Source organism: Eretmochelys imbricata, chromosome 1 (genome assembly GCF_965152235.1).
Source record: "Eretmochelys imbricata isolate rEreImb1 chromosome 1, rEreImb1.hap1, whole genome shotgun sequence".
In the NCBI taxonomy this organism is placed as follows: domain Eukaryota; kingdom Metazoa; phylum Chordata; order Testudines; family Cheloniidae; genus Eretmochelys; species Eretmochelys imbricata.
In genome coordinates this window covers 276,894,053-276,918,963 of record NC_135572.1, presented here as the reverse complement: position 1 = coordinate 276,918,963, position 24,911 = coordinate 276,894,053, and the positions used below count along the sequence as shown (strand labels likewise).

Here is a 24,911-nt window from a genome sequence, read left to right as displayed (position 1 = left end):
AATCACCAGGAGCTGAACAGCTCAGACTTTTTGCACTTTAAAAACAGGGAAATGATCAGTAGGTTTTTCAAGGGAGTTTTACATTTGGATTATGCTTGACAAATCAAGGACCTAGAATTTAGGATATTCCAAAAATTAAGTTTGTTTCCACAATGTTAACTTGAGCATGCAGTACGTATGTAGTATTATACACTTTGATTAATGTATTTGTTAACAACGTATACCACAGCTCTGTGAATCCATGAAGCCACACTTGTAGAGTTGGCCACAGGGTTTTTCTTCTGGGGCAGCTGCTACAGGAATAATCCCCCTGCTGGCCGTGGAAATTCAGTTGTTATATTGTCCTCTCTTTAGCACCTAGTTGGAGCATGCTCAGTGCAGTTATTTTCTGCCTGCATCTTTCTCTTCCACAGTGGAGAGTTCTCTTTTCAATGGATATGCTCCAGCTATGTGCTAAGCTAGAGCTTGGTGGAAAAAAGAGACTTCTATGCAGACTTCTCTGCCCAGAACACTGCAGGGTGGGGTGCCCCCCAACACTATAAAGGTAAGAAGCTGGAACAAGGTTCCACAGACTCGATGATTCCCTGTATCTGAAAAATCCCTGTTTCTTTCCCACTCTGCTTGCTGCAGCATTGCACTCATTTGCTTATGTCCATGGCCTGATGGCTTCTCACTAGTGTCCACTGCTGCTTTCCACTGTCCTCCAGTGCTCAGTCGCCTTTACACACAACACTTTGCTGTTTTCCAACAGCTTCCCCAACCTGCAGTCCCCTTCCTGGCCACTGCTGCTTTCCTGCTTCCACACCCCACTCATTAGTGAGAAGTGGAATGAGTAGTGCACCCACATCCTTTCTTAGAAGCAGGCAAGAGAGAGAGAATGATACCAGCCTACAGCGAGGCTCTCTGTTTTTTTGTGGCCTACCAGTGGTGGATCTTGTGACAAACTGCAAGTTGGGCAACAGTCTGGGAAACGCATTCAAAAACAGGCTCTAATGAAAGTAAACTAATAACACCATATTGATATCAAGTCTGTTCTAGTCTATATAGATTCTTCTACCATGGTCATCACTATAGTATATGAATACCTTCCAATGATGCATTAAGCAGCATGACTAACGTGTTATGCCTTTGTTTTCTCATCCTTTCCTGGGGAGTGGAAAGGGATTTACACATTATTTTGTTTTGAAATTTAATTTATAATACACACACACACACACACACACACACACACACACAGAGGTTGCTATATGTTTGTTACAGAAGGCAAGGTGAAAGAAATGTGTCTTGCACTTAAGGCAGAAGATAGTGAGGTTTTTGGTAGTCCTTAGTTCCTATGGAAGTCTTTCTGTGTTGATAGATTCTAGCATGCTGTCGCACTACCATAATAAAAAAAAACCCCCATAATTAAATAAAAGTCCCTGATTACATTAATGCTGCTTTGTGTCGCTCAGTCCTGTTGTCACAACGTTTCCACTTTGTCGTAGAACTCAGCGTTGGTGTCAGTAGAAACCGGAGCATCTTACTGTGGAATTTCTGTCCCATGTGCTGCAGAGCATGTAAGGACAAGTGGCAGATTTATTGTTGTGGGAATGAGCTTAGTTTTTGGAGTTTCTTCACGCTTGAATGCCTACTTTCTCAATCCAAAGGTGCCATTAAAATATATTTTTTTATATTTAATATGTGAGCTGTTTTCTGGTAAACGTTCATCTAGCTAGCTAATGAATTAGAAGTAATCACTGCTGGCTTCTTTCAGTGCTCATGGAGTAGAGTCTGACACTAATTAGGGACTAATGCTGCTTTAAGTTAACACAACATTAAAAGGATTCCTAAATATATCATGTCCATTTCCATTGGTTTTCAAAACTGTGAAACTGAGGACACTAGCTGTGACTGACTTGTTCCTCTAGAAATCTCATAAAAGCTATGTTTTCCCTTTCAAGTTATTGGCATTTGGAATGCACCTGCAGTTAACTGACCTATTTCTGCTTTTGTGCAATGAGATTTATTTTAATTAAAACTCTTATTTATTGAAATTTAGGTCAATAAAAAGTGATACCTGATTGGCTGATACCTGTACATTGTTCTGAAGTAGTACACAGGTTGGTTCTAGTTAGCTACATTACTTTCCCTTATATGCGTGGTCTTATGAAAGGCAGAAAATGTGTGCAATCTAATTGCATGTGTATGTATGTATTTTACCATTTTCCCCAAAGTGTATTGTTTCTATCTTTCACTTCTTCTGAAGCAGTTTACTCATTTTATTGGCTTAGGAGAGGGGTGGGCAAACTACAGTCCGGGGGCTGCATACAGCCCTTCAGATGTTTTAATCTAGCCCTTGAGCTCGTGCGGGGAGCAGGGTCCCTGGTCCAGCGCTCCAGCTGGGGAGCAGGGTTGGGAGCTTTCCCCGCTCTGCGCGTGCCATGGCTCCGTGCAGCTCCCGGAAGCAACAGCATTTCCCCCCTCCAGCTTCTACGCAGAGGGACAACCAGGGGGCTCCGCATGCTGCCCCTGCCCCAAGCACTGCCCCCATAGCTCCCATTGGCCTGGAGCCACGGCCAATGGGAGCTGCAGGGGCAGCGCTTGGGGCGGGGGCAGTGTGAAGAGCCCCCTGGTTGCCCCTCTGCATAGGAGCTGGAGGAGGGACATGCCGCTGCTTCCGGGAGCTGCTTGAGGTAAATGCCGCCAGGAGCCTGCACCCCTGACCCCCTCCCGTGCCCCTGCCCCAGCCCTGATCCCCCTCCCGCCCTCCAAACCCCTCAGTCGCAGCCTGGAACACCCCCAAACCCCCCGCCCCATCCCAGAGTTTGCACCCCCAGCCGGAGCTCTAACCCCCTTCCTGCACCCCAACCCCCAATTTTGTGAGCATTCATGGCCCTCCATACAATTTCCATACCCAGATGTGGTCCTCAGGCCAAAAAGTTTGCCCACCCCTGGCTTAGGAGCTCCTCCTTTGGTGTTTTCAATAACAGAGGCAATTGATCTTGGGTTCTCTTGAAACTTAAGGGCAGAGAGTGTGTGTGTTTAATATATCTGTACATCAAGCTCACCTGAGCAACTCATGAGCACCACAATTATGTCTGCTTTGTCTCATCTGTTTTCAAATGAGAGAGTGTGAGGAAGGGAAGGGAAGAAACCCACGTGCTAATTTGGAGTTACAGGATATTGTGAATTGGAATTGATGTAATCATTCTTGGTAATCAGTACTGGCTTTGAAACTTTGGTGCTTTTCTGTTGTCTCTCTGATGCCAGATAGTCTATTTCTGTCCTTTAATTTCTGCTTCTCCTTCCCATTTCAGTGTCATCTCTGAAGGGAACTGACTTCTTGTTAGTGTGTGGTGAGGGGAAGATTGGTCTTATGGTTATGACACTGGACTGCTACTTGAGAGCTGGGTTCAATTCCCAGCACTGCTCATAACTTCTCTGTGACTTGGGCAAATCATTTAATTTCTCTGTGCCTCAGTTCCCCGTTTTTAAAATGGGATTAATACTTCCTTGTTCTCACCCTTTATCTGTCTAGTGTATATAGATTGTAAGCCCTTGGGAGCAAGGACTACGTTGCCTAGCTCACTTGGGCCCTGGTCTTGGTTGAGTGCTACTTTAATGCAAATATATACTCGCATGAGGAATGGAAAGACATGGTAATTGATGCTCACTGTGTATATCTGCAGAAGGAACACCAATGTACTTGTTCTTTTCCATCCTGTTCCAAAGAGTAACCTTGACTTGCAAGTACCATAAAAGCAAGTCTTTACATGGCTTTCAAATGAAAACCATTAAATGCAATTCATTGCTGCCAAAAACCTAGATGAACAACTGAGGACATAATGGTGTTCCCAGCTTTTTGAACCTGGGTTGGTGGACAACTGTGAGGTCCCAAATGACTCCTCCAAAACACCCAGGCATGAGAAATAGTGTTTTTTTCCCCAAGAGCTGGATTCTTCTTCCAAGAGGCTACAGGATCTCTTCCAGCGTCATCTGGTTCTGGTCTCCTCCCTATGGCTATGTGTCCTGCTAGATGTAGGAATCTAACTGCCTGGAAAAGGAGAGAATTATGCTCCTGGGTCACGGGAGGACCACAAAAATGCTAATTTTTCTGTAGGCTGCCACCTGAGTGATTGACGAAGGAAAGACTATTATCCGAAAATCCAAGTTGACCTAAGTTACGTTGACGTACAGCCATTGCAGTAATTGAATCGGTTTTACACATCCACACTGAGCTCTTTGTGTCGGTGGTGCATGTCCTCAGCAGGAGTGCTTGTACTGATTTAACTGCCATTATGGGATAGTTTCTGAAAGGCAGCAGCATTCGACGTTGTCAGTGTAGACACTACATTGCTACTATGTCAACCTAACTACATCGACTTAAGCGCTACACCTCTTGCAGAGGTGATGTTATTAATTTGGTGTATTGGGCTTACAGAGTTAGGTCAGTGAAAGCTGTCTTACATCAAACTAACTCTGTAGTATAGACCAGGCCTTTGTTAGAATAAGGGTTCATAGGCCCAGTTTCCTGGCTTACTTCCAATTTGGGTAGTTACATTTGGCTTTCATCTTATTTAAATTTCCTCCATAATTTAAACTGTGTAGGATATTTTTCTCCACTTCCTATCCTAAACTATTGTGTGTGTTTCCGAGTGCTATTAAATAGTTGGTGCATCACATTTAACCCCAGATGTGATTATATTTTAATATTAGGTAAAAGTAACCTCTCCCTAGTTTCACTTTGTGAAATGTGTTGGGATAAAAGTGCTATATAAATGCAAGATACTATAAATGCCATCTTAAGTTCATCCCATACTAAAGTAAATATTTTAGTTATTTGGCTTTAAATGAATGCACATAAAAGCATGACTATCCCAAGCTATAGGTGCCTTTGCCATAAATTAAAATATAGGGGATACATATTTTACTATATGTTTCACAAAGAGCCCATTTAACTTATTTTTGTTCTAAAGTAGCAAGGAGAATACTCAAGAGTCATCAAAGGAAACATGACCTGACTTGTGTGTTGATGAAGACTGTTTTACTCGTCAGGAACACTTCCAGTGGGAATAAAGACTATAAAACATCATTCCAAGATATCTGAATAATTTAATGTGTTACCGCACACCACTGGTTCACAGCCCAAAACAGTGGGTTGTCTTGTTTTGCATCTTCAAGCTTTGGCCTGTCTGTCTTGCACTTATGCAAGCTCAGATTTTTCTTTAAAATCAAAATGAGGAATATGAACCAAAAGATAATTTATACAGCAAGCCAAGCTGGTTTAGTCTGTAACTCAACAGATTACATTAGGTGGTAACAGTGCTTTCTTTCTGACTTTAATGGTCATTAATTTAAACTGTCCTTGGTATTGATTTAAATGTGTGCAATCAAGAGCTGAAGACTCAGGAAGATGAAAGTAATTTAAAAAGTTTACAGAGTAACAGCCGTGTTAGTCTGTATTCGCAAAAAGAAAAGGAGTACTTGTGGCACCTTAGAGACTAACCAATTTATTTTAGCATGAGCTTTCGTGAGCTACAGCTCATGCTAAAATAAATTGGTTAGTCTCTAAGGTGCCACAAGTACTCCTTTTCTTTTTTTAAAAAGTTTATTGTCCTTAAAACAAAACTTGTTCTTGAAATAATAAATGTTTCTATACTGTACTTTCAATACACTGGGAGCAGAGGTTCTAGTCTAAATTAAGTATCCATCTGACCAGTCAAATGTAGTTCAAGGGCCATTGTTTACACCCCACCCATTGCTTCTACTCATTACCAAGAGGGCATTTTGCTTTACTTTGCATTGCTTCATGACTAGGGAGCTCTTTATAATGCAATTCTTGTAGCGCTATAGTTTGTGACATACTTCTTATTGTTTTCAGTGGTGTTTCTAAATGGACAGTCTACTGCTATTGCCTCTCTGCAGCCTCAGAATGTTCTGTAGGTAAAGAGAGTTTTAGCTTGTCACCAGCTTTCCCTTCTCCTACTGTCATAGGCAACAGGAACTCCAAGCTGTAATAATAGAAATTAGAGCTGGAACAAACCTATTAGCTTATTATTACTGCATCCCCTGGCTAATGCAGGATTGCTCTGTACAGTACATTTCTAGCATGTTGCCTGTTCTAGTTTTCAGTACCTCAAATGACAGTATTTTGAATGCTTCCCTTGGACTTTTTCATAGTCTAATTAGATAGCTCCCCTTGTTGGGATAGGATGATAACTGTACAGCCAGAAGAACTGTCATTGTGATATCTGATGTGTTGGTCCATTATATCATCCTAACCTCACTAATACTTCCCTCAGATATGGCTATATAGCTCCAATCGGGCATAGAAACAGATTTCATATATACGTGGAAGCATCATTTGGGTTACTCTGTTGGACCCAGTTATCACAGTTCTGGGGTAACTGCACCTGTGATCCCTTTATGACTTCCTTGAGGGTGTCTAGCTGTCACCTTGCTTGGGGTGAAGTGTTGTTCTTCCTCCAGACAGTGTATTTAGCCTGCAATTCATCATGCTCTTCACTGTAATCATATTAGCAATCTGAGGGCTTGTCTACACTTAAAAGGCTGCAGCGGCACAGCTGCATCACTTCACTGAAGATGCTACCTACGCCAATAGAAGGACTTCTCCTGTTGGCATAGTGCTCCACCTCCCTGAGAAACAATAGCTTATGTCGAGTTTCTTCCGTCAACATTGCGCTGGCTACACCAGGAGCTAGGTCAGTATAACTGCATCACTTGGGGTGTGACAACATAAGTTGTTAGTATAGACAAGCCTGAGGTTACTTCAGGACTTATGGTCCTGTTATCTACCAAGGACGATGACAGGGTTAACCAGTGACCAGCCCATCTTCTTAAAGCAAAGTATTTCTTTAGAACAAAAGCAGTACAGAGAAAACATATCTTGAAAGTGATAAACAACATATATGCATGCCTGTCTGACCAGTTGTCACCCATCTTCCACTTGGAGAGCATAGCAGGTTTCAAAGTCCTTCCAACCCTTCCAGTAGGGTTTTGTCCTCTAGGTTAAATTATGCCAGTTCTTGGGTTGAGTGAGGGTGAACCCCCCTTCAGTAGCAGGCTCTCCATTTTATTCACTTCTTTGTTTGTTGTCTTCTGGGCCTCTTAAGTCCTGCCAAAACTGGTCTATGCAATCTCTCCCAGGGCGTGGTACTTTTGCAGACTTGTTTACTTGTCTAGACGTTTGCAACAATTACCCCCTAGTGCTGTTAGTTCCTGCTAGTTCATTTATGCTTAGTGACTGGCCTAACCCCCACAGTTACTGCCTTGCTTGTCTTGCTTCAAGAATCTCTTCATCTGCAGCAGGCTACAATACAAAGTGAGAGGGGAAACTGAGTCACATTAATTCTTTCAAAAAAAATAAATCAGAAGTTTTCCACTTAAGCAATGAGTTGGTTTTATTATTTAAAAAAAAAATGTCCCATGTAACTGAATGGCTCTGGATAATGTTAATTGGATAGCTAAAGCTTTTCATCTCTGGGTTGCCACATCAAGTCAGTGTCACACTGCCTTTCAGAACAAATGTTAAATCTATGTGCTTGGCTATCCTCCCTCTACCTATTAGACTACACTCCCATCCCCATATTAGTAACAACTCAGGAATTCTGATCCCCAAAATCATTCTACTGCTTTCTACTACTTGTTCTGTAACTCACTGGCGAAGTTTGTGTTGCTTTCCTCTCTAGTGGCTGCTCCACATATAGGACATAGGCATTTCTGTAGCTCGTGTGGTCCATGTGAAGGTCCACAGCTCACAATCCTGCTGCCAACCCATCTGGTGGCTCTTTTTGTTGTACATGATGGAATTTTTTTTACCAGTTTTCTTGTTTAAGAAATGAATTATTGAATTCACACCGTGAGAAAATACCCTTACCATGTTTTATATTTTAAAAAAATCCATTCTTATCTATGATTTACGATGCAGTATGCAACTAAACACAGTTTCCACATTTCAGTCATTTGTGACACAATTTGATTGATCGCTTGTATTGCATATTAGCAGGTTGAAGGTTCAGAGGTGTAGTCATGAAATTCATGTAATGCATATAAATATTTTTTAAACTACCTTCTGCTAGCTCTACAAAGAGATGTGGAAAGCAGATATACGGTATGTGTTTATAAGCATCTCACTCTATTTTAAATAATTGCAGGTTCAGGCAAGACCTGGTTTCTTTGTTGGGTCATATTTTAAAGAAATACTTGTTGATTATTGGCCTGGATTAGTAGTTATTTCAAATCCATGAGGACAGAGTCTGTCCCTAATTAGAGGTCTACAACTCACAAATGAAGCTAAAAGCCCAGTTTTAAGTTATGTGTGGTGTAGCGTGGAGATAAGAGTATATGATGCTTAGTGCTAATCTGACATGGAGCTTCTGGAACAGTTACTGCAATTGTCATCACTGGGCCTCAGCACCTTCAATATCTGGGTCCACTCGGCCAGCCTCAATCCCTGTCTTCCAGTCGTGACACCTGCATAAGTAAAGACAGCTCCTCATTCTCAGTCCTTTTTTTACATTTGGGTTCCTTAGACCATTTAATCCTGCTTGGTTCTTTTCCTATCCTCAAGGAGAGAGGGGTTCTTTCATGCTCAGGCAGCAACTACAACCCTCAGACCAATAGGCTAATCCTAATTACACTTGCTTTAACAATGTAGCATTTATAGCACCTTGGAATGAAGGGGTTAATGAAAGCTTTATTTCACCTTCTATGCTGGCAAAATTTTCAAGTCACCAGAAACAGGTATTCCCTTAGCATGCTCTGAAGTTGGACCAGGTAGAGTAAGTGAAAACTAAGTCTCAGGTACTTGGAATTTGATTTATCAAGAGAAACTGAAGCAGGAGTAAATGAATTATTGTTTCTTTTATATTTGTAATTTCAGTTTTTTGTTCCTTTTAGCAAGGCATCCTGTCAAAACTAGCTGAGCTCTTTAAAAGCTCATTTCCTTTTTCACCATGTAAGAAAAAAGATGACCTACTCTACCGATTGGTAAGTAATTACTTTTTTATTTCCTTCCCCATCCCCTGTGTCTTCCTGTTTCTTACACCTTTCCTTGATCTATATTTTGCCTCATTCAGTGCTAGTCAGAAAGACTGACCAATGGGGAATTGACATATTCTTCAAAATTCATCAGTTATTGGGGAACAGTGCAAAGCTCACTGTGTACAACATGAAGGGTTTGGAAATGAAGCATAAAGGTTTTTAAATGTAGATAAGGTAATTTTACCTTAGGAAAGCTTGACAAAAAGTGAAGATGTTATTTAAAATGAAGGAGACTGAATATAGTGTCCTACCTTCTTGATCCAATTCAGCTGTAGAGAAAGTTCAGGACAAAATACCATACCATGTATGTATTGCTTTCTAACAATTAAGATCTGGTTTTAAGTGCAAAGCCACTTGCTTACATCAGAAATTATGCTCCTGATCATTTATATGAATGAGCCTTCAAATTTGTCGCTTGGTTTGCAAGCATCTCTTCCATGATGGAAGCTGGAAAAACACATAGGGCTTAAATCACCCTCGGGCCAGAGCTGAACATGGCATAGAGATTGGGGGACTGAGTTAAAGGTGGCTTCATGCCACCTTTGCATCTTCCCTTTTCTGGGGCATACCTCAGCCACCAGCACAGGTTATAGCATCATGAGGTTGGACATAACTTGTGGCCAGTTGCCGGTGGCCCCCTAGGTTTGACTGCATCTGATAGATTGTAACAGCACCCGGGCACACCTGGTGGGCCCTGTGCACCATGGGTTCCTGCTGGAACCAGATGCATAGGTGGCTGTCTACCAGCCCAGGATGCCCACAGCATTGAAGGAATTACCTGTGGGCCAGATCCACTGGCATTGTTGTCCTTTGAATAAGCCGGTAAAATTGGCATAAAGGAGCCAAGATGCAGGGATGGATTGGGTCCACATTTCCTTTCACTCAGAGACTTGGCACCTGACCTCTCCAGATATAGCAGGACGAACACAGGACAGTTCTTTTATGCCTTCTGTTTTCACTGAAATATGCCGAAATTACATAAGAACGCTGTCCTTAAATACAGCCTTAGAAAATAATTGGGAGAATTATTATTATTATTATTAACGCTGTCCCCATCCCTCCTGGAGTCCTCAGAGATCTGCCAGTTCCAGTTCCAATCCCAACCCCTCATAATCACCACTTCCTCAGCCTAGGAGGTCAAGATTTCCTTTACAGCCTGGCAACACTGCTCTGGAATTGCCCAGGAGGCAAAGAAAGGAACTCTTCTCCTGCCCCCACGTAAGCTGAGTATGCTACCTCCACAGCCATCCTAGCCCTGTTATCCTGGAAACCAAGAAACTGAGGTAGTTAGCCAACCCTGCAAGATGATGCAAAGCAGTACCTGTAGGATACTGAACAGACTCAAGAGAAGTGTTCTTGAATTCACTTCAGCACATAGTCTGCTCTGTAGTTTCCTGCATCAAGTCTTCTCCAATAAAAACTGAATGCAGGAGGGTATAAGATAATACTGAGTATCATTAATTTATTGTTATTTTATTTTAAAGAATTAGGGCCTTCAAATAGCTATTTTCCTACTGTCTTCATGGTAGATTACTCCACTGAGTCAATGAGAAATACTTATCTTGGCTTTAATAGTACCAGTTGGATTAAAACTAAAAAGATTTTGGCAATGAAGTGACAAACTCCTTGAGGTCTGTTAACAGCTTTTGGCTGCAGAAGAGAAGTATTTTCCCTTTTTACACTTACATCTTGCTTTAGACCACATGCTAATGGTAAATTTTCATTGTGGTGTATTTGAACACTCTTAATTGAGAAACTTTTGGTGTTTTAGAGTTACGGTTTGCTTCAGTATCTGATTTAAGACTTCAGAGAGCTACTATAGCCATAGAGATTTTTTTCTTTAAACGTTCTAGTTGAAGAAGGGGAAGTGCAAATGTTTGTGATGGCATTAAAATGATTGGTACCACCCAAAGTTCCTATTAGGTTTGGTAAGTCAAAGGTCCACAGGATCCCATGGTGTTTCATTTGTGGAGTCACAGGTTCCTTTGGAAAGGTCTTGTGGCTCTCTCCTGGAGAATCCCACTGCAGATGGGGAATCTAATTCCAGCCAACTGACCTTTCCTTTGTCAACTGGTCCACAGCCAATTTTTATAACTGACTGATTTGCAATGTCTCTATCTTAACATCTTTTTGTTTGCTAATGACAGATGCTACAGAAAAAAGCTAGATTCATTTGAACACAACAGACTTTTCAGGTTGCAGTTTGACTTCCATTCTTCTGGTAAATTCTAGTTCCTACGTGCATTCCTGTGGAAATACATTCATACAACCTGTAGCATGTTTCCAATTCAGCCACATTGTCCTCATTTTAGGACCAGGTTGTGAGTTCAATGCAAGCAACTTTAAAGATGAGATGGCAGAAGTAGTTTTAGAATGAAACACATTTAAGAGAGGTGGTATAGCCAATTGTAGCATGTCTAAAGTGCTGGAGTCTTCAGAACTATAAACCATAAAGTTCTATTATTTTTTAACAACTGAATCTCTACTCATGCTTTCTTTTTCTTTCACTCATTCATGTTAAGGATGTTGGGTTTCGACTAGACTCTCTCTATACCATCCTGCAACAGGAAGTTCTGCTACATGAGGATGTGGAGCTGATTGAGCTACTCGACCCCAGTATCCTGTCTGCAGGGCAGTCCAAGCAACAGAAAAATGGACACCTTCCAACGCTACGCTCCCTAGCAACTCCTAATATTTGGTACTGTCCAGAAAACGCCTATGCCTGTGACTATTTAGATACATTGATGGGGAAACTATCAGCATGCTCTTTGCATAAGAGACTTTACCAAAAAGTTTGTCCTTTCTCCTCTAAAATCTTTGATTTAGATTATTTGACTCCCCTTTGGTCTTCCAGGCCCAGATTTTTTAACTTCCTGGGCACATTTGAAAGCCCATTTTCCCCTCAGACTTTTGAGGAGTGTGTGGATTGAAGGTTGGTGAATAGTTACATGTAGTCCTTTATGTTACATTTTATGTTTTAATTTATGGGATAGGCTCCCCAGAACACATGATGGGCACTATGGATGTTTTGACATATTTTATTAAATAAAGAGGTTGGTTAGTTCTTCAACTTCTAAAGTGATGTTCTGATGGCTTTGGTACATGTCTAGTATAGGCACACTAACCTGGAGACTGGATTTTCCACTTCTGAGTTGAAAAGTCTGCAGTATTAATTTATTTTTTTTGGTATTTTTAAACAATTTGTTGGAGCCGCTAGCATTCCTGTTTTGGTTTTCTTCAGGCCAAACTTTTATCTTTATTTGAAATTTAAAAAGATACGTTTGTATTCCACTTCTAATGTGTCTCAAAAATGAAGCAACAGAGGCAGGTCTGGAGAATTTGCTGCCATATGGTAACAGTGGTGAGGAGAACTAGGAGATGTGAAATGTATGAAAAGTTTCATAGACTGCATCATACTACTGAGTTCATTACATTTGCATAGCATTCATGCTGCTAGTGATGTAGTCATCCGTGAGAAGTAAACAGGGCAGCAGGAAGTCTATTAGATATAGCAGGGAAGTTACAGAAGGATAATGAATTTCACACTGGTGTACAGGTCTTGTTTATAAAAGTTGCCTGTCCTTTAAGCCTATGACTGTCCTCTTAAAATTAATTTCCTACCCAGAATGTTTGTACACTGCACAATGCTTTCTTTAACCCTGGGCCTCTTCTAAAATCAGTAAATAGTGTGAAAGAATTAAGTACTATACTACATTAAAATTGGTCTTCTTATTGTGGATCTCTGTATTCATATCTTTCTGGGTTTGCCTTCCAAGTTTCCTGGAAGCCCAGACAGCATATTTTGTTTCAGAAATACCTGAAGTGTTTTGAAACGTTAAATTGGCATTCCCCAATTGAAATATTGCAGAATTCCAGTTGGGCAAAAATTTTCAAGTTTTTGGATTTTTGTCATGATTCAAGACAATTTTTTCCAAAAACTAAAAAAAAAGAAGAAAAAAAAATTGATGAACTGGAAGTCTGTTTCCCAGTCAGCTCTAATAAATAGGTATGAAGTTATTTGAAGCTTGAAAAGCTTATAGCTTTGCAGAATTATAGATTAAATACAAAGGCCCACATTCTGTTTTCTAATAGACCAATTTTTCTGTCAAAACTTTCAAAAGAAAAATGGCAATTTTGCAAAAAAAAAAAAAAAATCTGCTTTTGAACATAGCTGAAATGAGACTTTAGCTTCTATCGTTCCAGGTAATTTGAAAAGGTTCTCAGGGCTGCCTAAAAAGATTTCCACAGCCAGCTTTTTAAAAGCTTGTTAGAACTTTGTAATATGTTATGTCCAGGTTAAATGAGTCAGAATCTGGAAAAATAAAACTGTCATTACTTAGAACGTTTGCTTACCGAAAAGAACTATACCCTTTACCACTGTCCTCTTGAACCTGGAAGTGAAGACCATACATTTCCCATCCACCCTTGCTTTTAATGCTGAGCAATCACATTTTTTTTTTAAGTCCTATGTTTTAAAGATTGACCTTTCAAATTGATGCATTATTTTTCCACTGGCTGTTTTAAACCAAGAAAATATATCGTAGCTCTATGGACTAATTCCATATATAAAAACACCTAAATCTGCCATTTAGTGATCTTGTTGCTGTTTATTGCTCTCTTAAAAGCCTACATAAAAGTCCATGTAATTAAATGTAAACAACATTGTAGTTGAGATCTCATGACTTTCCTCAGTTGATTAATCTTAGGAATCGGTGGTAGATGAAACTTTGTGTATTCCTTTGTTTGCAGGGATGTGTCTCTGCTGCTTGCCTTTGTCAGTGCATTGATTATACTTCCTTCATGGTGGAATGGATCATTCTGGCTCGTGTGGGGACTAGTTCTGTTTGTCTATGTGATCACACGAGTTCTAGGCACATGGAGGATAGCCAAGCTGCAAATGTCCCTGAGAAAATACAGACTCCAGCTGGAAGAGACAGTGGCAAATAGCCGCGCTTTTACTAATCTTGTGAGAAAAGCTCTGCGACTAATTCAGGAGACTGAAGTCATTTCCAGAGGATTTACCCTGTGAGTCTTTATTTTATTTCATTTTATATATGGATTCATTCAAGCCAATTAAGTATTAAAATTCTATAATGTTATCTCCAATGACAGATGGAATCTGTTGGAAAACATTATACCATTATATATATATAATTTTAATTTTTTTATTAAGATTGACATTTCTACAGACAAACTTGTGTAACTACCATGATAATTACATTGCAGGTGTTCAAAGTCTGACAGTTCTGTTTAAAAGTGTTCACTATAAAGATTTTCAAAGGCACAACAGCTCTATTATTTGGGCACCGTACTGTCCTTTGTACCTTTTGAAAATCTCCTACACTACTGACAACATAAACAAGTAATTATTTATGGGGAGGAGTAGGGAGAGACAAAGGGGCTCTAAGCCCCTTTAATGAGCAGTTCTTGAAGGGTCATGTAGTATTTTAAAATTATATTTCACTATTTTGATGAAATTATTTAGCATTTTAGATTACCAAAAAATGTTTTCTAACATTATTTTGCCTGCAAGTAATCAGTAGTATTTTATAACGAAAGATTATGTGAAAAGGTATTTCCTTCTGTATGGTATGCAATAATAATTTTGTTTTCATCACATTACTTATAATCAAAGAAATGCTATGAAAGGTCATAGGTTGAAAATATTTTTTTCACATCTATTGCCCCTCAGACACTTAAAACTCAGAACTCTTTGCCAACAGAATTTGTCTTTTCCTACTTATGGGATTTGATATTCTGATCCTAGTTATTTGGTGTCTACAGTTGAATTGGCTCTTGTATGTTTTCTTCCTGGTTTGGATGAATGAACATTGTGACATACTGAACACGTGTACTGATCTTGAAGCCAACATGCTTGCACCTGTGCATTGTCCTTCCCTTCTATTGTTTTAAGTCAATGTAATTTCTAGCAACACGTTGTGCTTATAGAACTTTGGTGGAAGAAGGAGGAAAATGCAAAAAATAGTCCAGTCATCTTTTTAAGATCAATAAAATACCTCTTTTTCTCTGCTTTGATTTATGGGATCTGTATACATTTCTGACTTGAATGCCCTAATATGCACAGAGAACTTTGTTCTGTATTTGTAGACATTATGCTATTCCTACCAGTTAAACTGTATTGTGTTTGAGCACATGATGCTACATTCATGGCTGAAACTGTACCCTACCTAGTTTGAATTAATTTCCTAACTTTAGATGATGAGATACCTACATTATGTTTTGCCAAGGACATATTTTATTATATTTTTGGAGTGTTTAAGCATGTCCTGAGTCAGCCTAGATATGTTTTCATTGAGCCAGTATACAATTAAGCAATATTCAGTCTTATCTTCACAAAAAAGAATCGCAAAAATAATTTACTATTAAGACTTGTCCAGATTGAGACAAACATCTGATTTTTTCCTTCTAATTTTAACAAATCTGTGGTCTGATTGCTTTTTAATTACATATCTAAAAGTTAGTTGTTTAAAACAATAGATGAGCTTCAAGTTGACTCCTGATCTTATGTCCCCTTTTCTTTAAATCTTAGCCCTGGTCTACACTGGGGGGGCTGTTGACCGAAGATATGCAACTTCAGCTACGCGAATAGCGTAGCTGAAGTCGGCATATCTTAGGTCGACTTACCTGGCCATGAGGATGTCGGCGAGTTGACCACTGCCGCTCCTCCTTTGACTTCACTTCCGCCTCTCGCAAGCAGGAGTTCTGGAGTCGATGGGGAACGCGTTCAGGGATTGACTTATCACGTCTGGATGAGACGCGATAAATCGATCCCCAATTGGCGGGTAATGAAGACCTGCCCTTAGTAACCTTTAAGAGAGGATTTCTTTTGGTGTGCATGGGATGGGGGTGTGACCCAGGGTGCGTAGGGTAGCCCTCATTGAAAATGCCAAGGTCTGGGCAGGCTGCAAAAAGGAGAACAGATACTCTCAAAACTGGTGGTTAACACTGAAGTTAGACTCACCAACCAGTCACAAGCTGTGCTCCTAGTCCCCCACATTGGTTATCGAGAAGCTAAAAAAGAAATCACACAGCTCCCTTTATTGCATTCCAGTTCTCTGGCTCCCAATCAGCATATAGGTCCAGTACAGTGAGAAGTTGTTTAAAAACTCTGCTAACTGTACAAAATGTTTTTGACCCCAAAGGGACAGCCACATTATCAGGTCAGTATTAGCTTGGATCTTACCCAAAATATCATGCTGCCAATCAATCCTTTAGTATCTAAAACTAAAGGTTTATTATAAAGAAAAAAGAAAGAACAAGAAGAGAGTTGTTAAATGGCAAAACAATCAGATAATACCTAAGACTTCAAAGTCCATATATCAGGTTGTTAACAGTATTGGTGAGTTTGCTGGCTTGAAAGTCCCTCTGGAACACATCCACAACTCGGTTTGGTCATTGTCCTTTGTTCAGAGCTTTGTTTGTAGAAAAGTTGCTCCAGAAATAAGAAGCAGATTGAAGACAAAATTGAGATGATGCAGCGGTCCTTTATACCTTTTGCCATGTGGCTTGTACTTCCTTTGTCCCAAACACAAACTTCACAGCACATGGCATGGAAAAGCCTTAGCGTTCTCTGTCCACAGACATTCCCCTGCATGTCTTGCTGACTCATAAGGTGTAGTCCCTGCCTTCTCTCAATGGGTTCATTGTACAGCTGATGTCCATTGAGGGGCCATCAAGCAGGCTTAGTACCAATGCCATTCTGTCTGGGGGGTAACCCAGAAATACAGCATAAGTTTTGAAATACAGATATGCCATACATATCTATAACTCACAATACAAAAGCAATACAAACATATAAACAAGATTATGATACTTGGCAAATCATAACATTTTCACAGATACCTTACATGGCATATCTGGCATGACTCCTTGCAATTTTTTAATAGTGTCTTCCCAATTCCATGCTGTATCACAGTGGGTTTGAAGGTAACTGAGACAGTACGCTCAATACATGGATCTCTGAAGTAATGGTCCAATATGGACCAAGTCTATGACCTTTATTTTTTTTTAATCCTTAACTATTTCTAGAGTGTTTTCCTCAGCAGGCCTATACATATAATATGCTCTAGAGGAACAGTCAGAAAATTATTTACTTAAGTTAGCACTCTGTATGGTGGTTGTTGCCCCCGATTTTGCTTTGAGCTATAGTGTAGTTTCCTGCTAATAGACCTTAAGAGAAAAAGCTTAATATGTCTTCTAGCAGTAATGTAGTAAAGTAGCTTTAATGTTCGCTAAAGGGAGTCAAGTGACACTGAGTATCGTTACAGTAAGTTAAGGGATGTCTTTCTGTGCGATTTTACAGCTCTGAGGCTTAGGAACTTTGCCATTGATGTCAACTGGATCAGGAACTCACCCTATAAGATGATAGGGATGCTACCGTAGCAATATGTCCCAGTAAGGGCTAAGAACAAAATTTTGGTCATTTGTTCATTGTCTCAGCAACATGAAAGCTCCTGTTGGATCTGTTTTATTCTGTAAAAACATCATCCCACCTTGAATTCCTCCCGTCCAACCTGCTGGAGCTCCTTTACCTTAAGTATTTCAAATGCAACTGGTTATCCTCTATCAGACAGCAGGATGCCTTTAGAGAGAAACATGGACAATGCCCTAAATTCTCTTTGCAATTAGGTGTAGGTGTAGTCATTACCTTTCAAAACAAGATTTTGTTTCTGTTTGTTTTGAAAGGCACTGACTAAGCTAATGAGTTCCAATCAAGTAGTCCTGCCTAGGGTCACTGCTTGGAATTCCTACTAGCTATTGAAAATGCTTCCATTTCCCTGCCCCTTGTAAAATGCAAATTGTAAAAATATATAGTGAAATTCCACTCTTTTGTAGAATGAGGACTATTTATTTGGTTGGCACTTCAGTAATGAGCTTTCCCAAATATTATTATTGCTCTTGCTTGATTCCAATTTGAAATATCCAAGCATGTACTGATGCCCACAGCATCTTTATAGAACTACCACCATGCTCATGTGTAGTAACTGATTTTATTAATATGAGGCAGTATGAGCCTATGACACACAAATCCTATTTCAACCTTAGTTAAAATCTAGCTTGAGACAGAGAGCTTTAAATTGCAGTATCTTATAATTGAGATAGATTTTGGTGTTGTAGAGAAAAGGAAAAAAGAAAAGGAGTACTTGTGGCACCTTAGAGACGAACCAATTTATTTGAGCATGAGCTTTCGTGAGCTACAGCTCATTTCATCGGATGCATACTGTGGAAATTGCAGAAGACATTATATACACAGAGACCATGAAACAATACCTCCTCCCACCCCACTCTCCTGCTGATAATAGCTTATCTAAAGTGATCATCAAGTTGGGCCATTTCCAGCACAAATCCAGGTTTTCTCACCCTCCGCCCTCCCCCCCCCCCCACTCACAAACTCACTCTCCTGCTGGTAATAGCCCATCCAAAGTGACCACTCTCTTTAAAATGTGTATGATAATCAAGGTGGGCCATTTCCAGCACAAATCCAGGTTTTCTCACCCCCCCACCCCCATACACACACACACTCACTCTCCTGCTGGTAATAGCTTATCCAAAGTGACCACTCTCCCTACAATGTGCATGATAATCAAGGTGGGCCATTTCCAGCATAAATCCAAGTTTAACCAGAACGTCGGGGGGGGGGGGGGGATTGAAAAAAACAAGGGGAAATAGGCTACCTTGCATAATGACTTAGCCACTCCCAGTCTCTATTTAAGCCTAAATTAATAGTATCCAATTTGCAAATGAATTCCAATTCAGCAGTTTCTCGCTGGAGTCTGGATTTGAAGTTTTTTTGTTGTAAGATAGCGACCTTCATGTCTGTGATTGCGTGACCAGAGAGATTGAAGTGTTCTCCGACTAGTTTATGAATGTTATAATTCTTGACATCTGATTTGTGTCCATTTATTCTTCTACGTAGAGACTGTCCAGTTTGACCAATGTACATGGCAGAGGGGCATTGCTGGCACATGATGGCATATATCACATTGGTAGATGTGCAGGTGAACGAGTCTCTGATAGTGTAGCTGATGTTATTAGGCCCTTTGATGGTGTCCCCTGAATAGATATGTGGGCACAGTTGGCAACGGGCTTTGTTGCAAGGATAGGTTCCTGGGTTAGTGGTTCTGTTGTGTGGTATGTGGTTGTTGGTGAGTATTTGCTTCAGGTTGCGGGGCTGTCTGTAGGCAAGCACTGGCCTGTCTCCCAAGATTTGTGAGAGTGTTGGGTCATCCTTCAGGATAGGTTGTAGATCCTTAATAATGCGTTGGAGGGGTTTTAGTTGGGGGCTGAAGGTGACGGCTAGTGGCGTTCTGTTATTTTCTTTGTTAGGCCTGTCCTGTAGTAGGTGACTTCTGGGAACTCTTCTGGCTCTATCAATCTGTTTCTTCACTTCCGCAGGTGGGTATTGTAGTTGTAAGAATGCTTGACAGAGATCTTGTAGGTGTTTGTCTCTGTCTGAGGGGTTGGAGCAAATGCGGTTGTATCGCAGAGCTTGGCTGTAGACGATGGATCGCGTGGTGTGGTCAGGGTGAAAGCTGGAGGCATGCAGGTAGGAATAGCGGTCAGTAGGTTTCCGGTATAGGGTGGAGTTTATGTGACCATTGTTTATTAGCACTGTAGTGTCCAGGAAGTGGATCTTTTGTGTGGACTGGACCAGGCTGAGGTTGATGGTGGGATGGAAATTGTTGAAATCATGGTGGAATTCCTCAAGGGCTTCTTTTCCATGGGTCCAGATGATGATGATGTCATCAATATAGCGCAAGTAGAGTAGGGGCGTTAGGGGACGAGAGCTGAGGAAGCGTTGTTCTAAGTCAGCCATAAAAATGTTGGCATACTGTGGGGCCATGCGGGTACCCATAGCTGATCTGAAGGTATACATTGTCCCCAAATGTAAAATAGTTATGGGTAAGGACAAAGTCACCAAGTTCAGCCACCAGGTTAGCCGTGACATTATCGGGGATAGTGTTCTTGACGGCTTGTAGTCCATCTTTGTGTGGAATGTTGGTGTAGAGGGCTTCTACATCCATAGTGGCCAGGATGGTGTTATCAGGAAGATCACCGATGGATTGTAGTTTCCTCAGGAAGTCAGTGGTGTCTCGAAGGTAGCTGGGAGTGCTGGTAGCGTAGGGCCTGAGGAGGGAGTCTACATAGCCAGACAATCCTGCTGTCAGGCTGCCAATGCCTGAGATGATGGGGCACCCAGGATTTCCAGGTTTATGGATCTTGGGTAGTAGATAGAATATCCCAGGTCGGGGTTCCAGAGAAAAGGAAGTTCATCCTCAACACTTTTTCCTCTTGCCTTTCACTGCTGCTACACAGCATGGTCCGGTAACATTTAACAGAGATCCTGGGATGACGTATCTCTGGTATGTTCAGAAACATAGCAAATGATGCTGGTTTGATCTTTCTCAGGAAAAAAGAAAGGAAGAATTCAGTCCTATACATTTGTACAAACTGCTGAGATGAACATCTGACATGGAAACAAATGTTACAAATCACAAAACAACCCTGTTTTTCAAGGCGTTGGTTGTACACAGGTGCATGGGTGATGTGTGGGTGTCTTGTACTAGAGCTGCAAGCGCTTACAATCTTGCTGTGGAGAAAACATTGGTAGCTTTCTGCCTGCTTTCTTAAATTACTCCTCAGCTTCTCCAGACACACTTCTTACAACCCATTGAAGTGTATGGTTTAAAAGACTGAAATGAGAGTTCACCTATGAACATTAGCAATTGCATTCAAATAGCCATAGAAATTTTAAGAGTGAATCTGTAACAGATATTAATTTTAAGGTTCCAGTGAAAACACAGAACTGGACAAACATATTAATTTTGCTTTTGTAAAATTGCAAGCTAGTGCAGTTTTTGCTTCTTTTATAATGAAAAATGTTTTACATAAAAGATTTTATTTGATCATGTGTAAGTATTACTCTTGTATGTTAATATGGTGTGACTTTTTATACCTAGTGTGTACAATGTAATTTTAATAAATACCTTTCACATTATTAAGTATACTGTACACTAACAGAAGACTAGTCTGTACTAATTTTTTTGGTTTTTGCAACTTAACATGCAAATATTTAAAATTCACACAGGTGCACTTCAGTTTATTTACAGAATAGATAATTTTTTATAATGGCACTTTCTTACAGCGCTCCTGCAGTCTGTTCCCACAAGCAAATAACACAGTGACACACTGATATGCATATATATATATATGTTGAGATGAATGTATATTTTAAAATGTTAGTATATGTACGTGCATTTCAGAATCTTTGCTTCATTTTGTATTTCTAGCTGTAACAGTGCCACAAGAATTTCTGCAGTCTGTAGTTTTTATGGTAAATTGTCCTTCTACTCAAAGTGGATAACATTCCTTATGCTGATTGTGGAGAGGGGAATATAGATTAATCTAAATAGATAGCGGAGCACTGCCGATCTGCAAAATCATGTGTAAGAGCTAAGGAATTAGTTCCATGTAGAGAGGTATGCGTTAAATATATGTATTTTTAAAACTTACAGTGGACTTCTGTTCAGGTCAGAGTTCATTAGCTTTACAGTGTCTCTGATCCTGTACAGTTGAGGTCCATAGGAATATTGCCATTGACTCCAATGGGAGTAGGATCAGGAACTTTACTGAGTTGTTAATCTTTTTTCATTTAAATTTTTTAATGAAATGTATCACTCATGCGGTAAAACTTTGTTGCTTTAATTATATGTATTGACCCATTATAAAAAAGGATTGTCTTTTGTAAATAAGGGATATGAAAGTGAAATTGATGTATTGTCTTTTTTAAATTCTTTAGGACATCTGTACAGTTGTATCACATTTTACTTTTCAAGTTTGCTTGACAGGGTCAGTGCTGCTTGCCCATTTAATAAAGCTGGACAGCATCCTAATCAGCATCTCATTGGTCTTCGGAAAGCTGTTTATCGATCTGTCAGAGCCAACTTTCGAGCTTCAAGACTAGCTACTCTGTACATGCTGAAAAAATATCCTTTTTGTAAAAACCCACAAATGCAGATACTTATGAATGAACTATCTATCCATATAGATGGGACGCTTAATTGTCCTAATGAACAGAGCTGGCACCAGTAGAAACTTGTGGTATCTAGTTAAATATATGTAAGAAGGAAGGGAAAGAGCTGCAAAGTGTCTTTTTTTGAGTTATGCTTGAGATTGCACATTCTTAAAATATTTCACATTTGTGTCATTGTGCAATCTAAGATAAGAGTCCTCTACAATGATTTGCAAACATGTGCCTTTTGTGTGAATACTGATATGTGTGATTCAGTCCTTTACCTTTCATTATTGCTCTTACCCAGCTTTATTTCCCTCCTTCCAAAATAACTTTTGTCTCAACTACCTGCCCTCTCACTTTGTGTCTCCATTGCCATATGTAGTCTCCAGGTTAAAGGGTAAGCGATTTCCTATTTCATGAAAGCTGAATGGCACTGATGCAACATAGGTTAGTCAAGAGGCACACTGAACAGTGAGGATTTTCTACTTCCAAAATCAAATGCGGCACTTCTCACAACCAATTCAAACTCTGTTTGCCAAAGCGTGAACCCATATTCCATTGAAAAAATAGCAGTAGGGTTACTTGATGGCTGTGCTATATCTGTGCCATAGTTGGGGAAAAATATCAGAAATGCCAATGTATTGCATTCAAATATATTTGATTATATTTCTACCTCCCCAGAAAAATCCCAAGCTTGGAAACAAATGTGCATGGTAACACTGTGAGAATCTGTCATTACCAATTATTATATTTTCCTGGAATATGTGGTTTGGTTAATATTGATAGCACTCCTGCATATGTGTGTGTGTTTGTGTAACAGGTGTCGGGATACTCCAGTTCAAAGGAAATAAGTGTTTGTTCGTGCATCATTTATCTAGGGATGTGAATCCTGCTTTTGTGCTCAAGACATCACTGATTCATATCCTGAGATAGCCCTGGAGAATAGATTTATTTTCTGTATATGGGAAGGGAAATGTAACCAGTCGTATCCGGAGTGACTGAAACAATTTTATAAAAGTAACTTCAAACTCTGGATTGGATATAACCAGAATAACTTTAGGGAGTGGGGAAGAGAGCTGAAAATGGGAACAATACATGTGGTCTTCTCAGAGATCCTTCTGTACCAGAGTGTAAAAAAAGTATGCTCAGTATTAGATACTAACTGGTGTAAAGATCAATGGGGAGGGAGAGAGGGTTACCTTCTACAGAACTGTTTTGGTTTGGATTAGACTGGATCCACTTCAGCAGAAGGGTTGCCACCCTCTTAGCTTCAAAACTGGAAAAGGTGGTTGAGTAAGCTTTATATTAGGAAATGAGGAAGAAGGAGATCTTTTGTTTAACTCAGAAGATTTGGCATTTACTTTTGCCTTACTTTGTATGGTTTTAAGATGGAGTTTGTCCGGTAACAAAAGATGAATAGATGGCACAGCCATGGAAATCATTAGCGAAAAGCTGGACAAAATAAGTGGGTTTTGAGGAAGGATTTGAAGACGGTGTGTAGGGATGCTTGACACACAGGATAAGGGATATTTTGGGCCAAGGGAGCAGCGTGGGAAAAGCACAAAGTTAGAGTGCAGGGAGCACAGACAGCATGTAGGTCATAGGAGTTGAGATTTAGGAGCAGTTGGATCTGTGCAATGTATGAAAAGTGAGAATAAGAGGGTTGATTTTAGCAGGGGAGTTAACACCCACCAGGATAATTTAAAGAAGCCTGAGGATTGCCCCAAGTTACTCTGGCTTGCAATAGACCCTACTGGCTGTTGTGTCATCCGGGGATTGCTTGAATGTAGCACATTCCAACCACAGCCTTCCCTGCCCTTTTCACTCCTCCAGTATTGGGGAGTACATAGAGCTGTCTTCATCAGCCAAGGGTTTCCTCTTATTATGGGATTTTCAGCTGCTTACTTAGGACAGCTTTAAGGGGCCTTTTGTGCCACCAGAGTGGCCCACAGCAGAGAAAGGAAAGATTTAGAGGAGCTTGACTGTGTATAATTAGGGAATGATGTGATGAAATTAAGGAAAGGAATTTCTGCTGAATATTAGGAAAAGTTGAAATCCAGATTTTCACTGCTACAAAGAACAAAGTGGGGTTTTAAAAAAAATTTCCTACAGAAAATCAGACCGTGCATTACACTGTAGTGCCTATAGGCTGTCCGAGTATGATTTAATCCGTATTTAAAGGTGTTTATTGTGAGCACTGTGAAAGACAGGAACTTAGTAGTACTATTGATGCAATATTTACACCACTTATAGCAATCTAATGTTCTTTTTCTTAGAAAAACATGCTTAATCTTTGGCATAAAGTTTCAAAAGATCATTGAAATGAAATTTAGTTTTTCTGTTTTTTCTCAAATGTCCTCAGAAGAAACTGCTAACTCTACTTGAATAAACTTTTTTTATTGCACTGGATGTACTACTTCTGCATTTTGTTGCCAGATCAAGAGTATATCTCTGTGTCAAAGCAGGGGAAAAACTGAATCCATTTTGTTCAGTACAGCATTCTGAAATTTTAATGTGTGAGAAATGCCTCTGGTTTTAAAAGAAAGTGAAACTCGGCACTCCAGCTATTATAGTTAAGCTAAAAGTTTAATTCCATTTTATTTGGTGACTGGTCCTCCTACTGGATTCTCTACCTGTGAGTCCTCTTTATCTTTGAAGGAGGACACTTTATCTTGATAACAGTGTGAATATAATAAATAAAACTTACTGTCTCATAGAGTTAATGATAGTATGTTGAAATGCTGTCAACTAACTGCCTGCAGTACTGAAGGAGTGACTCATTTTGTTAGTGATAAAATTTAAAAGAGGGAGCGGATCCTCATGTGGTGTAAAT

General features: G+C 40.0%; 1 protein-coding gene across 4 annotated transcripts in view; it reads left to right on the top strand.

The window, feature by feature from the left end:
* VEZT (vezatin, adherens junctions transmembrane protein) overlaps positions 1-24,911 on the top strand; it is an 88,825-nt gene that overhangs the window by 29,894 nt on the left and 34,020 nt on the right. Inside the window, exons 2-6 of one of the 4 annotated variants that reach the window (XM_077832104.1) lie at positions 414-544; positions 8,899-8,988; positions 11,565-11,740; positions 13,792-14,067; positions 21,900-22,049. In XM_077832104.1, the coding sequence (XP_077688230.1) occupies positions 488-544; positions 8,899-8,988; positions 11,565-11,740; positions 13,792-14,067; positions 21,900-22,049 (749 nt within the window). In that variant the 5' untranslated portion in view covers positions 414-487. The remainder of the gene's footprint in view (positions 1-413; positions 545-8,898; positions 8,989-11,564; positions 11,741-13,791; positions 14,068-21,899; positions 22,050-24,911) is intronic. The other 3 variants (XM_077832111.1, XM_077832095.1, XM_077832086.1) reach the window with 3 other exon arrangements.